The 14,396-nt window shown below is 35.6% G+C and overlaps 1 protein-coding gene across 15 annotated transcripts in view; it reads left to right on the forward strand.

The window, feature by feature from the left end:
- The window catches only part of LOC134790439 (voltage-dependent L-type calcium channel subunit beta-2), a 185,252-nt gene that overhangs the window by 36,061 nt on the left and 134,795 nt on the right, over positions 1 to 14,396 (forward strand). For 12 of the 15 annotated variants that reach the window (XM_063761229.1, XM_063761236.1, XM_063761227.1 and 9 more), the window contains exon 3: positions 2,689 to 2,808. The exons of the other annotated variants lie outside the window; for them this stretch is intronic. In XM_063761229.1, the coding sequence (XP_063617299.1) occupies positions 2,689 to 2,808 (120 nt within the window). The remainder of the gene's footprint in view (positions 1 to 2,688; positions 2,809 to 14,396) is intronic. 15 annotated transcript variants of the gene reach the window in all.

Below are 14,396 nucleotides of genomic sequence, written 5' to 3' on the forward strand. Positions count from 1 at the left end.
CAGTTCTCGTTTGCCAATGAGAGCGGCGTGAGGTTCCTGTCTACTGCCACCACATCACGATGCATCCCACACTCGTTGTTAAGGAAATAATTCCTGAGATTGTACACCTCGCGGTTGTGGAGATCCTTGGCGTTTAGGAAGCCTCGGCCTCCACACTTCCGTGGGATGTACAATCTCATAACTGACGAGCGTGGGTGTAGCATGCGATGTGTGGTGAGCAGTGACCGGACCCTCCGATCCAGGGCGTCCAGCTCGGTTTGAGTCCACCTTAGTATGCCAAAGGAGTATGTGAGTAGGGGCATTACCCAGGCGTTGAAGGCGCGCACTTTGTTGCCTCCTTATTATACTTATTATTATTAATTTTGATATACATGCACTTAGGTACAGATTCGCCAAAAGGATTATTCTTTGGACATTTTTCCATGTTAAATGGTCTATCTTTACTTTAACTACAATGTAAATTTGACAGCATTTTATATACTACAATAATTTAGAAGGATGCAACGATATTCTACTGTTTGTTTTTTCACTGTACCGAAGAAGTAAATGTTATCCTATCTTTGAATGTTTTTTCTAACTTGTCTGTTTTTGGCTTAACGTTTACTTTCTTCACAATATCTCTTACTTGTGATAGCAAAACGTACAAATATTAAAATTTCTGTGTTACTCATTTTAAATATTCTCATGTGAAACAGGTCACAAATGACCATCAGGTTAATTTTAAATCTTTTACTAAGTGTGCGACGTGCGTGTACTGTCACATTGCAAACAATATGTAAAAGTTCGTTTTGCTACGACAACCATTTGCAAACGCTAACGAATGTTTAGAATATGACTAGTTACTGATAGATATAGTTGCTTTTTTAGACGCTACATGATCACACATCTCGATGCTTATCTTAGGCACCACACACGGGGTGACGCAGATATACATAACACTACTTTATATGATGGCACTTCTTTTGTAATAATTTATGAAGCACACCAGCACTGTAGGGGTTATTAAATCTATCCTTGTTTAGGACGCCTAGCAGAAGGATAGCAGAAAGTATTCGGTAGAATGATAGATGTAATAACCCTTTGAGTGAGAGTATGAAAACCGCCATATTTTGCGTGCATTTTGACTAAAGCGCCATGACAAGTGGTTTTCGTGTTCTTAATGTAGACGCACACAAGTAAGCAGTGCTCACAACGACTCTAAAGACGTGTCCATCCTATGCCGTAGTGTTATTGGATATAATAAGGGTATGTGGAAATATTGGATGCGTTTGTCATATTTGCTTAATTAAGAAACAACACAATTTTAAACCTAGACGCGTTCTTTAGTTTCCATATAACCAAATGCTAATATTTCTGTTAAAGTTTAGAACGTTTATGACAGAAATACTAGCAATTTCTTCTACAATATGAAGTGTACATACGATAACCACTAGTAGCAACCACCTTTAGATCTGCATTCTTGGCATAGTTCTTCCGTCCTTCACTTACTCACCGTACTGTCCTCATTTTGTGTCTCACCTGTGACGCCATCATCAGAGCCCTTATAGCTTACTCCACTCCACAGGATGCGCCGGATGAACCTTCGTTGAGCCCTGTAAATGTTCCCTTTTTATGAAACTCAAGATAACCCAGAAAAGTGTTATTGTTAGTTTGAATACTAGGTTATTAATCCATATCGCATTTATTTAATTTATTACCAGAACCCATTTTAGAAATTCTTGTGCAAAAAATTATTACCATCTATGTACATACCTTAACCGTAGCCCTACCTCGAACTTGCTTGAAAACGAACCTGACTCTTCTTCAATAATCTCTAGAACCACCGCCACTAATAAACTAACCCCTGTACAAAGTATGTATACTTTATATATTTTGGTATGGTGGCAGCTCAATGAATTATAGAACGCCTAGTCCAGCAGTTTAGTAACGGAGGAGGTTTTCAAGATTTTAAACAGCATTAAGAGTAAAATTAAAATAAAAGAACTAGTAAATTTCGTCGGGTGACAAGCAAGTCACTATACTTAGTATCATTAAACTATCAAAAAATTAAAGTGACAATGCACTTTATTACACTTGTAACACGGTTTATTGTCCAATAATTTCAATGGTGTTAGTTAGTGACTTTTGCTTGTCACCCGACGATTTGTAGTGTAGGTTGAGTTGAAGGTAGCAAGATATAATCATTTTCAAGTAGATACAGGTATTTCTGTATAAGGCAGTTTTGCAAGGTATTTTACAATTGAAGTGTAATAATAAAGTTAGACCAGCTAAAACTTTAAGCAGTCAAAGTAAAAGCAAGTTACATGTAGTAAAAGCTTAGCACTAGGTTACATAAGCAGACATCAGCATCCAATTGCTTCAATTAAAAAACTTTATAAGCAATCAAAGAGATATAAGCAGTAAGTAGCAGTGGGGTATAAGCAATTAGAGTAGAGCATCAACTTCGAGCAACTAAAACTTATAAGCAGTCCAAGAGAAGGCAACATTGAGCTCAGTAGGTAGTAGGTTAATAAGCAGAGTAGGCAGCGCAGCGGTTGAGCTTAGCAGTAGGTTATGAGCAAAGTAGGCAACGCAGCGTAAACGCTAAGCGTCGATGTGTTGAGCTCAGTAGGTTAGATAGGCGCCTCTGATAGGCAGCGCGGATGTGTGATCATGCCGGCGCGGCGCTGACGCTGGCGTGGTGCGCAGGGCGGCGGGCGCGGCCAGCGGGCCTCCGGCTCCAGCACGTCGGGCTCGCTGGGCCGCAGCGGCGCGCACTCCGACCCGGACCTCAACTACCGGCTGCAGACCAACCTCAACGTCGGCTGGGTGAGCGAACCTTTTACAATGCTTGGTGGCCGGCCTTTTGAACCCTGTAAAATGTATATCAGGACCCCATTATAAAGCTGCAAGTTACATGTTGACTGGTGTGAAACGGCGTGTGACATGTGCTTGACCAATGTCGAGACTGTCGAGAGGCATTTTAAACAGCGTTGCTGTTTTAGACTCGTAAAATTGTAACCTGTACATACTTTATAAAATGTGCCCTTGAAACTAAAAACTGCAGAATATTGATTTAGTTATCTATTTATTTACGTACTTATTTTAATATTACCCAAAAGTATTGATTATCGAACCTACTCCAATTGAAATATTATTTACCATTAAATTGCTTTTAAGAGTCTTATTCTTACATTATGCAATGATTTTCATAAAAAGGAATACTAAAAAGCAATCTAATTGTAAGTAATTAATATTACGTTTGATAGTTTTCTGAATGTGAAAGTACTTATTATCCTAAAATTTAGGTGTAGCTCTTGTATTTGCATTTATTTAAAACGAACCCCTTTGAAACATTTGGCAAAAGATAGCAATATTTACTTGAAATTACCGTCTGCCATTTATGCTCTTAATAGTGTCTAAAATATCTAAATACTGCCCTATACATATACACATTGTGTCACACCTCTTCTTTAATATGTGTTGAGATAAAATGCTATCAATGACTTAACTTTTGTACTCGTAACTCTTTTATCTCAACACTATCTTCGCTTATACAATTATACATATAGGTATTATAGGTAGACTGCACTGTAGTACATATATGTATGTAGTAGATGTAGATGTGTGTGTAGTAGATGTAGTGTCTTGCATGTATGTTCTGTAACCACATATTATTATAATTTTACATAAGATTCTTTGTATTTTGTTTTCTAAGCATGTTTGTGTTTAAAATGCATGTAACACAATGTTCCTGTTTTTATCAATAAAATATTATTTATATTCCTATTGCTCCTACAAAGTTTATCTCTTATGAAAAGGATTCAGTCGCATTATTTCGGTCTTGTACCTAATGCTGATAATATGTTATTATTAGATTTTGCAAAAGGAGGAATGTACAGATGTAAGTACATAATTTGTTGTTCTTATAGTACCTACCAAGCAATCGTACGGACAGTCCAATACGAAGGCAGATACTTTTATCTTTTAAAAACTTACATCGATGCCGGAATATCAATATGTCAAGAAAACCACTCTCCAAACAAGAATCATTTGTGACACCAAAAAAGTACGTAGATAGCGGAAACCATACCACACCTACTTACATATACTTTAAATAAATAAACAATAATAAACTAGATTGTATGAGACATACTTCGATGATGCATACCGCTTACCAAATTCTAACAATTTTTATTACCGATAGTTACCAAATAGAATTACAGCAAACATTTAAAAATAAACTTTATCTCGAAGAATGTAAAGTTGTGTTTGAGTTGCGCTCGCGCCTGTCCGTTCGGGTTATTTATTGCGCATTGCGCAGATACCCGTTCCCAGACGTTATTCTAATATAATTCGTAAACCGAAATGCCGAATGATTTTAACAGAAATCACTAACATTGTTTATGTTAAAGTACCATCTTTTAGTGGCTCTCAAACTTTTTTATTCTTGATTTGTGCATTTGGTTTGAGAATTAAAAATTGGTGTATAAAAAAATATAAGACACCATATTCTAAATGTAATAAGTAGAAACATAGCCATGACGCTATCTCAAATTTCGCTTCGTGTTGTGTTATGCCATTAATATGTTTTAACAAACAATATTGAGACAAAAACTTATACGTAACAGAAATCATTTAATATCAACATAGTTTATTTGATTTCTTTTGTTAAATAAGGCCTTCAGAATAAAGTAAACTTTCTCAATATTTTATTTTTATTTATTTTGTGAGCAGTTGGGTATAAATTATTAAAGATATTTTTCTCGTGCAAAATAAAACTAATTTTGTTTCAAAAAAGAACCTGTCACTCCTGTCAGCGTAGTTCGTAGCGCTCACGCTCGCTACGCGTCTACGCGCTACGCAGTTTGAGAGCCGCAGGCGCCGTGTTTTATGGCGCATTATGCCATAATAATATTTTTTACTTAGCACATTTGTTTATACCTGCGACCAGCGCCCGCGCAGCCGCAGCTAACACATTGACAGTACTCTAACTCGGGACGCGCATGGGTGGTAAGTTAAATATTTACATAAGGGATGAAAATATGAAGCATTTCCATAAGATTTTAAAGTTTATTTTTTATTTTTCATCCTTAGGTATCGTTGGCATTGAACTCTTGGTATTGAAGCATTTTAGCATAAAGTTATTTCTTTACCAGTTTCAAAAGTGGTTGGCCGTAACGTAACTTCCGGGTGAGCTATTCTTGACCACGTTTTTCAAACGCATCTGTTTTGAAGTAGCTGAATTTATCCTTGAATAGGTATACAGTTTTTATTATTTATATATTTTCAGCAACATGAGAGTTGTCACTTCGAAATATCAATTTTCTGTACGTTTCCTTGTAGGAAGTAACGACAGTGTGTAGCATTAATATTTACTAGTAAGACCAATGTACCTACTGTGAATTGATATTGTCAGGAAACCTGACAATTCAGAAGCAACGATGCACAATCTGTCCATCGTATAAATAATTGCCCAAAAATAATATTTTTTTTAAATACACCGTGTTTTTATTGAATTCCGTTAACTTCGGGGTATGGTTAAGTACGTTTAAGAAAACTAAATGGCATAGTTAATATTGAAAAAAAAAATTTTTCTTTGCTTTTTTTTTCAGAAAAAAATATATTAAAAAGTAATTAAATGTAGCATATAGCGTTGTTGTAACACGGGCATTACATTTAACTAAACCAAACAATTGAAATCTGTGACATATCAATGTCAATTCGAACATCGATCGACCGAGATTTTACTTAAGTTTAGTAGCAAATGTATGAACTCATTCTAAACACTAATCAATATGTAAACCGGCCTTAAGGCAAGTGTACAAGCTTGTAGAGGCCTTATAGGAAAAAAATAAAATATTGATTATCTTCGAAATGGAGTTAATTAGAATATCGGTGTCTTTGGGAAAGTTACTTGATTTAAGCTCAGGTATGCACCCTTGAAATTAACGGAAATAAAAAAAAACACGGTGTATATGTAGTCAAGGTACCGTATTAATTCACCTACATAAACTATGCACGTGTGCCGCTTTCAAAATAAAAATGTCGTACGCTATTGCCGCGGAATCTAATAGCCAAACGATTTTTATGTTCTTTCGCGGTAAGAGATTGTGTTTCCGACCGTTAGTTTTTTCTACTCTTTGTCGAGAGAATTGACTTTTGTATTCCAAGATGGCGGCGGTTTACGGTGACGCCCAATTAGCGAGCCGCAATCTTTTGTTACCATGATTTATGTCTATGAGTTTTTGTTGGTAATTGCAATTTGTTTTTTTAGAGTTAATTTGGAATTTTCGCCTCTAATTAGGGTTGTCATAAAACTGGTTTGTGGTCTAAAATTGAAAGATTGAACTACGTGGATTGGATTGCTTACGATTGCGAACGCATTTTTACATTTGCGGTTTATAATAAAAGTTCAAATAAATGTTATGTCTTAAGATCCTTTTAGCATTTTAAAGTACAAAAACTTATTAAGTGATTATTTAACCATAAAAAAATCGTAATTCAAATACGCGAACACAAAATACTAAAACACTTTTTAAATGTCTGATAAATCATTTACTCACTGAACTTTATGACTGTCTACATAACGTATCTCGCTCTCTGATTGGTTGATCGCGCCCAAAACAAGAAGTAGGTACGTTGACGACAAATAAATTACAAAAGACAATTTTAATTGGACCACACACACGACACAGTAAATAATTTCCTTACGTCGCCACTTACATTCGGTAGATTTTTGGAATACAAGGCTCAGTGGTTGTTACTCTGTAGCATTCGATAATTTATTTTGGTAGCATTCAAATTTGAAACATTTTTTACAATGTTGTCTTACATACTTTTCTCAAGCTAATTTAATATAACTAGTATTCCCTATTCTCAACGTTGTTTTGATACCTACGCTGCATAATATTAACGTCGATATTTTTCGTGTAATAAATATATTTAGCTAACCTATTTTATCTCCCTTGTCTATCAAAAAATAAAAGTTTTACTAACCGTTACATTTTACGGCTAATCGTGACAAACATCCATCCCTTCTTTAAACGCGCAAACTTTTTAACATCATCCATAAAAACTTACACTAACCAGACATTAGTATTTTGTTTTCCCATATTAATACGATATTTATGGCCGCTTTAGTGCTGGGGTTTATTGTGAGTTTAACGAGTTCGAATTTTTATGAACAATGTTTTATTCGAGTACGGCAGGTTAATTAGGTGGACTATTAAACTATGAGGGAACATTTTTGATATTGGACTAATAAGTGGAGTTGGTTCCGTATGCATTATAGATTAGATGTCAAGTTAAATATTAGCCTATTTAAGCGTTCCAAATAAGTGGGGGCGCCTTGCATTAAATAAGGGTCGGCAGATTTTTATAAATATGTAGTACATGTTAATAGTGACAAAATGTTCTCGTTACATTCAAGTTTCTGACCTTGATCTGATCAGAAACTACTTGATTACAGAAATAGATGTCATATACCTACGAAAGAAAAAGTGACAAAGGCGTCCAGTGCCCAGGGTTGGGATCGAACCAGCATTCCATTCGCAGCAGATGCCTCAACCATTCGGTCACCTGAGTCACGGCGATATGGGTCGAGTTTTCTAGAGTATATTATACATATATGCAATCTCTTAAAGGCTTACGGTGCCCTTTGGCCAACTCTAAAGTAGAACAGGATGGCTATCGTATCGTAAGTATATTCATAAAATAATTTGATTCGTTTTCAAGTAATAGCCTTAGCAATCCTAATACCACTGTGGACCCCTAAAACAACATAAAATGAAACACTTACCCGGTGGCTCTCTCACGGTAAACAGTTTTTATTCGAACGTAACTGCTATTATCAGATGCCACGTATGCGGCGTATCGTAAACTCTTTATTGGTAGTAACCGTGATACGATCTGTGTATCGGGCTCTGATTAGGCGATACTGTAATATATGCTACTGTTAATGACGGATTATAATTACCATCGGGAATCTAAGGGTCGTAGTAAAGGTAGAACGTAAGTAGGTCTCGACTCTCGGCACCCATCATTCTATCAATGTTGAAATTCTTACATCCCGCAAGATTTTGTTATCAATAATTACCAATTACCAACTAAACATTTCCGCATTGACTATATTAGTCAACGTGAAACTTATTTTCTACAAGCGTAAAGTATTGAGTCTCTTCTTCTTCTCATTCGTTATACTTTTTGCAGAGTGTCGTGGTCAACTGCTAATATCAGGCACAGATGTTGCTTGCCTTACAATTTATCGACATATTCCGCGGTTGGCGAATCATTCGGGCACATTCGTTCAGGGTTTCTTCCATGGCAGATTTCATCTGGTCAGTCCATCGAATAGGTGGCCTTTACGCGATCTTGTCCAGTTAGCAAAAGAAAGAAAAGAAAATTGGATAAAGATAAACAACCCTACATTAATCTCATCCAGTCATAGTTGCGTTTCTCTCGCGCCAATGAAATGATTGAGCAGAAAGAAGTGTTAAATTTGTACTGTTGAATGTGCGAGTATGCTAAGCTTGGAAACGTAATTCCACTTGTGAACTTCACTATTAGAGCAATCAATCTCGTTTCGAGTTGTGTCATCTCTTAAGTGCACGGTCTTGTGTGAGTTTCGCTCGTTATTCTGTTTTATTGTGTGAATACGAGATGAGATGTCGACACACAATTGCTGGACATAAAGAAATGCACAATATGTATAATAAATAAGACGTCCATCTGCATAAATGTAATATATAAATGCAGATGTTTATTTTTAAAATAATAAGTTTTAAGCGGCTTTGAATTATTTTATTCTAAGAACGCCTGTAACCAACTTACAACACCGAATACGTTCTCCGTACGTCATTCAAATATAATTTATACGTGATTCAGTATTTGAGCTATCACTCGTAGATAAGTATCTAACATTAGTTTTACTTGAAGAGGAACCTATAAAATAGGCTGAGAAAATATGTAAATGACGCAATAAGTAATGTCTCGTTGAGCTCTATGGCTACAAAACTCATAAAAACAAATGAGGACCAGATTCCACCAATCCGGATAATGTGTAGATGCTCTGGCTTTGGTACAAGTTTAAGACAATGCCCCAATTCCCCTACACAAGCTAGTTTTAGGATTAAATTTAATTAAACGTCACTAAGTGATTTTATCGCCGGCTAGTAAATAGGTATTAATTATTCATGAACACACAGCAGCGGTTGAGTGAGTGTTGGTGGATCTTATGGCCTTGCAATAAGGTCTACAGACGGTCACCACCGTGTTGTTGATGGAGCAGGATGGAGTGCTCCGAATAAAACGGTGTGGATACTCGCACGTTCACGATGCTATGGGTATCGTTATTGCTATCATCTGGGGGTTCATATGACATGATTGAAAATCTAACATTGCTCATGCAGATTTATTACTTATATTTTAACGCTCTGTACATAAGCAGCTTCACAGGTTTAGGATTGTCAATGGCATAAACCTTTTCTTGGTGAATTATCTTAGAACATAATTATTTATAGTCTTTAGGAGCAATTCAACTAAAAAAATTTTTTTGTCACAAAATGCTTACAAAAATATGTATAAAATTTTAAAAATATCAGTGCAATTTTTCTGTTTTTTTATAATACCAATTTTACAAAATATGTATACATATTGAAGCATCATTATATTGTCTTAATAAGCAGTATGTCTTAAGAACGATGTAAAACTTGTAACAAACACATAGCAACCTAAACCAAAGCTCATAGCAATCCACCACACTGAACCACACCGATAGTATGACCCCCAATACATATTCAATTTGGCGATAGCCGTCTTACAAATAGACAAGAATTTGTCGTAATGTCGGCTACTGGTTCCATCTCACCTTTAAAACGAAACAACCACGTATGAGGCCAATCAGCACTTAGTGCCATTTAGATTTGGAGGGTATCCAGTGTCTTATGGGAAACATTCTTTGGTAGAATGCGGGGTTAACAACCGATATTAAACTTGTTGATCAGAAATTAGAGTTTATTTTATAGTTGTCCAATTAGACACGGTGAACACGTTTCTAGAGTGCCGTTTTGGAATGTGAAATACTTATTAAAAATGGTTTAATTGCTGTTTTGCATAATATTTCCTTTAAACAATAATGTGGAATAAGTTCTACAGGATTGTTTGGAATTTCAGGATTCAGTAAATATAACGTAACCTAACCGAACCAATTAATTGTGTTTCGTTTTATTATTATTTTAATTTTAATTCCATGGTAAGTTTAGTTCCATGTTCCATTTTAAATTAACTTCGCAAAATAATGTTCGATATCGTGATATTGGCATAAGGAAAATAATATTTCACACGCTTAAAATTCAAAACAGAGCAGATTTTTGCATATGCATGACACGTGACATTGTGGCGACCATTAGGAGATTTTATACGATTTTAATGAATCGATAAACAAAGCGATAAACCCACATCTATCACAGTCACACACTTTTCACAGATTCCGTGATATGGAACCGACATTTATTTTTAATCGCTTGTCTTAGGTGAGTGATTCTTAAGAAAAGTAACAACGTTTGCGGACTATTCTTCCTTGAACTTGAACATGGCTTTTGTCACGACAGATCGGCATCGTACCTACGCGGTGACTTCTTATAAGCATTGTTCGAATCGGACCGTTAGTCTTTTCTGGACAATAAAGTGAAGAAGATGAGGTTCGGAAATAAATGCCCATAATTTTGATAGGCATATATACTCATAGGCCAACTAGGTAAGTAAGTAAGGGGTAGTTTTGGTCGGTATAAGTCACATCCAACATATGGGTTATACTTAGTCTTAATTTTCCAGCCTCTTTGCGCTTTTTTTCTCAATCCAGGTTATCCAAGACCCACGGCATGGCTAGGAGGCGCCCAAAACTCATTAAAGACTCTTTGTATTGAACGTTCTTCTTCTTTCTCGTGGACTTTGTTCGCTCATAGTTGTTACTGATCCGAGTTCACTTTACATTGGTTATTAATGGACTCGCCTACGCTCGTGAAATTAATGGGATTTAGCTACGAGTAGATTTACGAGCGCGATCCGGTTGTAAGTGGTTAAAACCGGCTATGACCGGTTACAATTACAATCAATATCGCCCTGGGTTTACCTGGACTAGCTTAATGCTCGTTGTTATTTATTGGTAGTGTACCTAATCGTATTGGGGATCCGTGGGTCGATAATAGGTGTTGGTCAGGTTCTATTCAATAAATTTTAAACTGAAATAGATTCAAAACTCAAATCAATAAATATTGAATAAAATAATTTAGTAACTTTGTTAATTTTTCAATGACTGTCTTTGGGCACGGGCAGTTAATCTAATGTAATCGTTTTTATTGGCCAGAGATCCTCAAATTATTTGGGGTGTTATTCTCATATGTAGTTTCCAGTCTATTTGCCAATTTAGATCTTGAAAACTATAATAACATTGAGACTTTCAACAATAAATCAAACAGGCTATTAAGGATAGGAAATAAACGTGCCACAATGCCAAATACATACAAATTCATACTATGTATATAAATACTTATTCTTAAATAATACTACCTTGTCTTCTACTGCAGTCGGATAAGCACAAAGATAACAAGCTCACACTTTACGTAAGACCTCACATGACAAGACTAATTGCGCGCACCTTACACCAACCTTCATTAATAGAACCTTCCAACTTTCCAATTTATTGTCTTGGATAACCACAAAATAAAATTTAGAAAACCTCATTACTTATGCTACACAAATTTCCACCTTACGTTAAGTGATATAACAACAGAACTCGCAAACTCGCATCTCATTTTTTTAACAATCAAAAACTCCTCTCAGTTGTTAGGGATAGAGTACAAAGTTGAATAATGCTTGTTTATGAATAGGAGGTTGTCAAGGATAGTATTTCATATGTTACGTTAGTTTATAAGACGCTGATATGTTTAACGCTGGGCCATAAATAAATCTCGTAGTGTGATTTATGGATGGAAGATCAATGCGCGCCGGCGCATGTCAGCGCGCAAGTTGGGAAAAAAGCACCGTTGCGTGGAAATTGGTATCATGGCGACATCTGATACACAAGGTCATTACATTTGCATTTGCACATCATAATCATAAGGGATGCCTTCAAAAATATGTAGGAAAATACCTGTACGAAAACATACGATGAGTTACGCTTTTTAAAATGTTCTACGCGCCGGTACTTTCGGCACAAAGGTTTATCGACCGCTTTCTATGAAAAGTACAAGTTATGTACTTACATGTAAGGCATGTAAGAAAGGGAAGCAACAAAAGCAATATCGCCTGCACAATGCACACTTGCACAAGTTCCGAACAAAACCAATTTAAATTTGCACAAGGAAGCGTTAAATATGCACTGAAAGTTTTATCATTTCCAACTTTATCGGGACTTAGTTCCATGCAATGGAATAATTAGTGAGTTGGTAAATCAAATTTAATAGGTACTTGTTAAATATCGTAAAAAATTAATGTAACAAAATACAAACATATTTAATTTATGATTTTCTATCTGTAATGTTTTCTTCTCTAATATTCGACTTTTAAATTTGATCAACTAAAAATATCACCCTGGGTATTGCGAGGTTGACTCGATCTCTATTGGAGTCTTATACAGGCACCCACCCACACCTCATATTTATTTTATTTATTAAGTATGTATTACGACGAACCATTTTAGTCAATAAAAATATCTCCATCTCCTTCAAATTCTATTCAAGCAACGCTCGGTAGTTAAAAAAAAAAACAAAATATGTGGAAATCAAAAATTCAGAAATGGCAAAGTATTTCGGTAGTAGACGCTCCCAGTAGTGCACTTTCGAATTTCATCGAGGACGGTACCGGCCAAAATTGCGCTTAATTTATACGGTGAATCCATCCACATATACCAGTTCGGGCGGAGACACTTGGCTGTCACGACCGTATTAGCGGGGTAACGTCGTCGCGGGCTGTGAACACACACGGAAACAAATAGCGGAAGGAATCGCAGAGTTATCGGTTTTAAATCGATTGATAAGACATGTCATAAGTCGTATGTATAATTATGGAAATGTATTAAGTATTATGTATTTTCATTAGCTAGCATTATTGAGCAAAGATCTCCCTCTTATTCTTTTTGTTTCTATCTTGTGCTATACCTGGTCAGTTTCTTAAAATAGATTCCAACGCTGCGCTGATATGGTCTGTCGACTAAGTCGTCGAAGTCCTAATAAATACAAAAATGTTCTCTACTTTTTGTTATGTTTTTATATTTTTAAGAGTATATTTTTTTATCCCGTAAGAGGTTACTAGAATTTTAAAGTTTGTATTGAAGTCCATTTGATGATTCTGCGTTAAAAACCCACGACCAACGTAATTAAATAGTTGTCATAATGTATGTTTAGGTATATATTTCTCTCTACTTGGTATAAAACGCGTCGTTTCTTGACGAGATCTCTGCCCGCGTGTCCCCGCAGTAACCGTGGTTTATTGGTTACGATTTGGTTTAATTTATTCGGATTGCATATAAAATGATTTTAATTAAGCCGCACGCTGGATAAATTTATTTAAGTTGCTTCTATTTTTCTAAACGTTCTCGTTCGTGGTAACGGTACCGTGGGGTCCGTGGGTCACGGGTGACATACCGAATATGTCTCATGTTTGTTCGGAGATTGCTTGCTTATGCGACAATATTTAATTTAATTTTAGTTTTAATTTGCATTATACAATTATACATAATGATTTTGGTAGATTTCCATTAAGTGATTAATGATCGTATTGGAAAGAGTAATATATTTTTTACAAGTTTATTTTTAGTATAAAATATCTAGTGATATAGCCGAAGGATTTGACTAGCAAAATTAAAACCCGGGCGAATGCCAAATCTTCCGTCGCAACTTTCGCGCGGCGCGACATATCCATCCAATGTCCTATTATTAATGTGCCATGTTTGTTGTTCTCTATATAATAAATAAATAATAATAAAAAAAATAATAATAAAAATAAAAAAGCCTCTTTATTTCCTTAATTTTACATACATGCATCATTCCATAATCATAGTTTGTATAATAATATTAAGTAATATGAATAAACATGTCACACTAAAACACAAAATTTCTTTTCATTTTTATTTTCATTAAATTATTATTATGAATAAGTTGCTCTCTATATAATATCTCGGTATAATATTGACGGAGAATTAGGCAAGTGTGAGTGTATTCCTTCGCCCATGCCGTCTGTTGCAAAAACAACACTGCAGTGAGTTCATTAGATGCAGTGTTTTTGTAAAGCAGATGTGCTACATTGCTCATACGGATATTATGCCAAATGTTCGTCAAGTGCCGCTTTCAGGGACCCTTGGGACTATGGTTCATATAAAAAGCCCTGTTTGTTACTGTTTACTGCAATTTTTGTTACAA

The sequence above is a fragment of the Cydia splendana genome, chromosome 5 (genome assembly GCF_910591565.1).
Source record: "Cydia splendana chromosome 5, ilCydSple1.2, whole genome shotgun sequence".
Taxonomy (NCBI): domain Eukaryota; kingdom Metazoa; phylum Arthropoda; class Insecta; order Lepidoptera; family Tortricidae; genus Cydia; species Cydia splendana.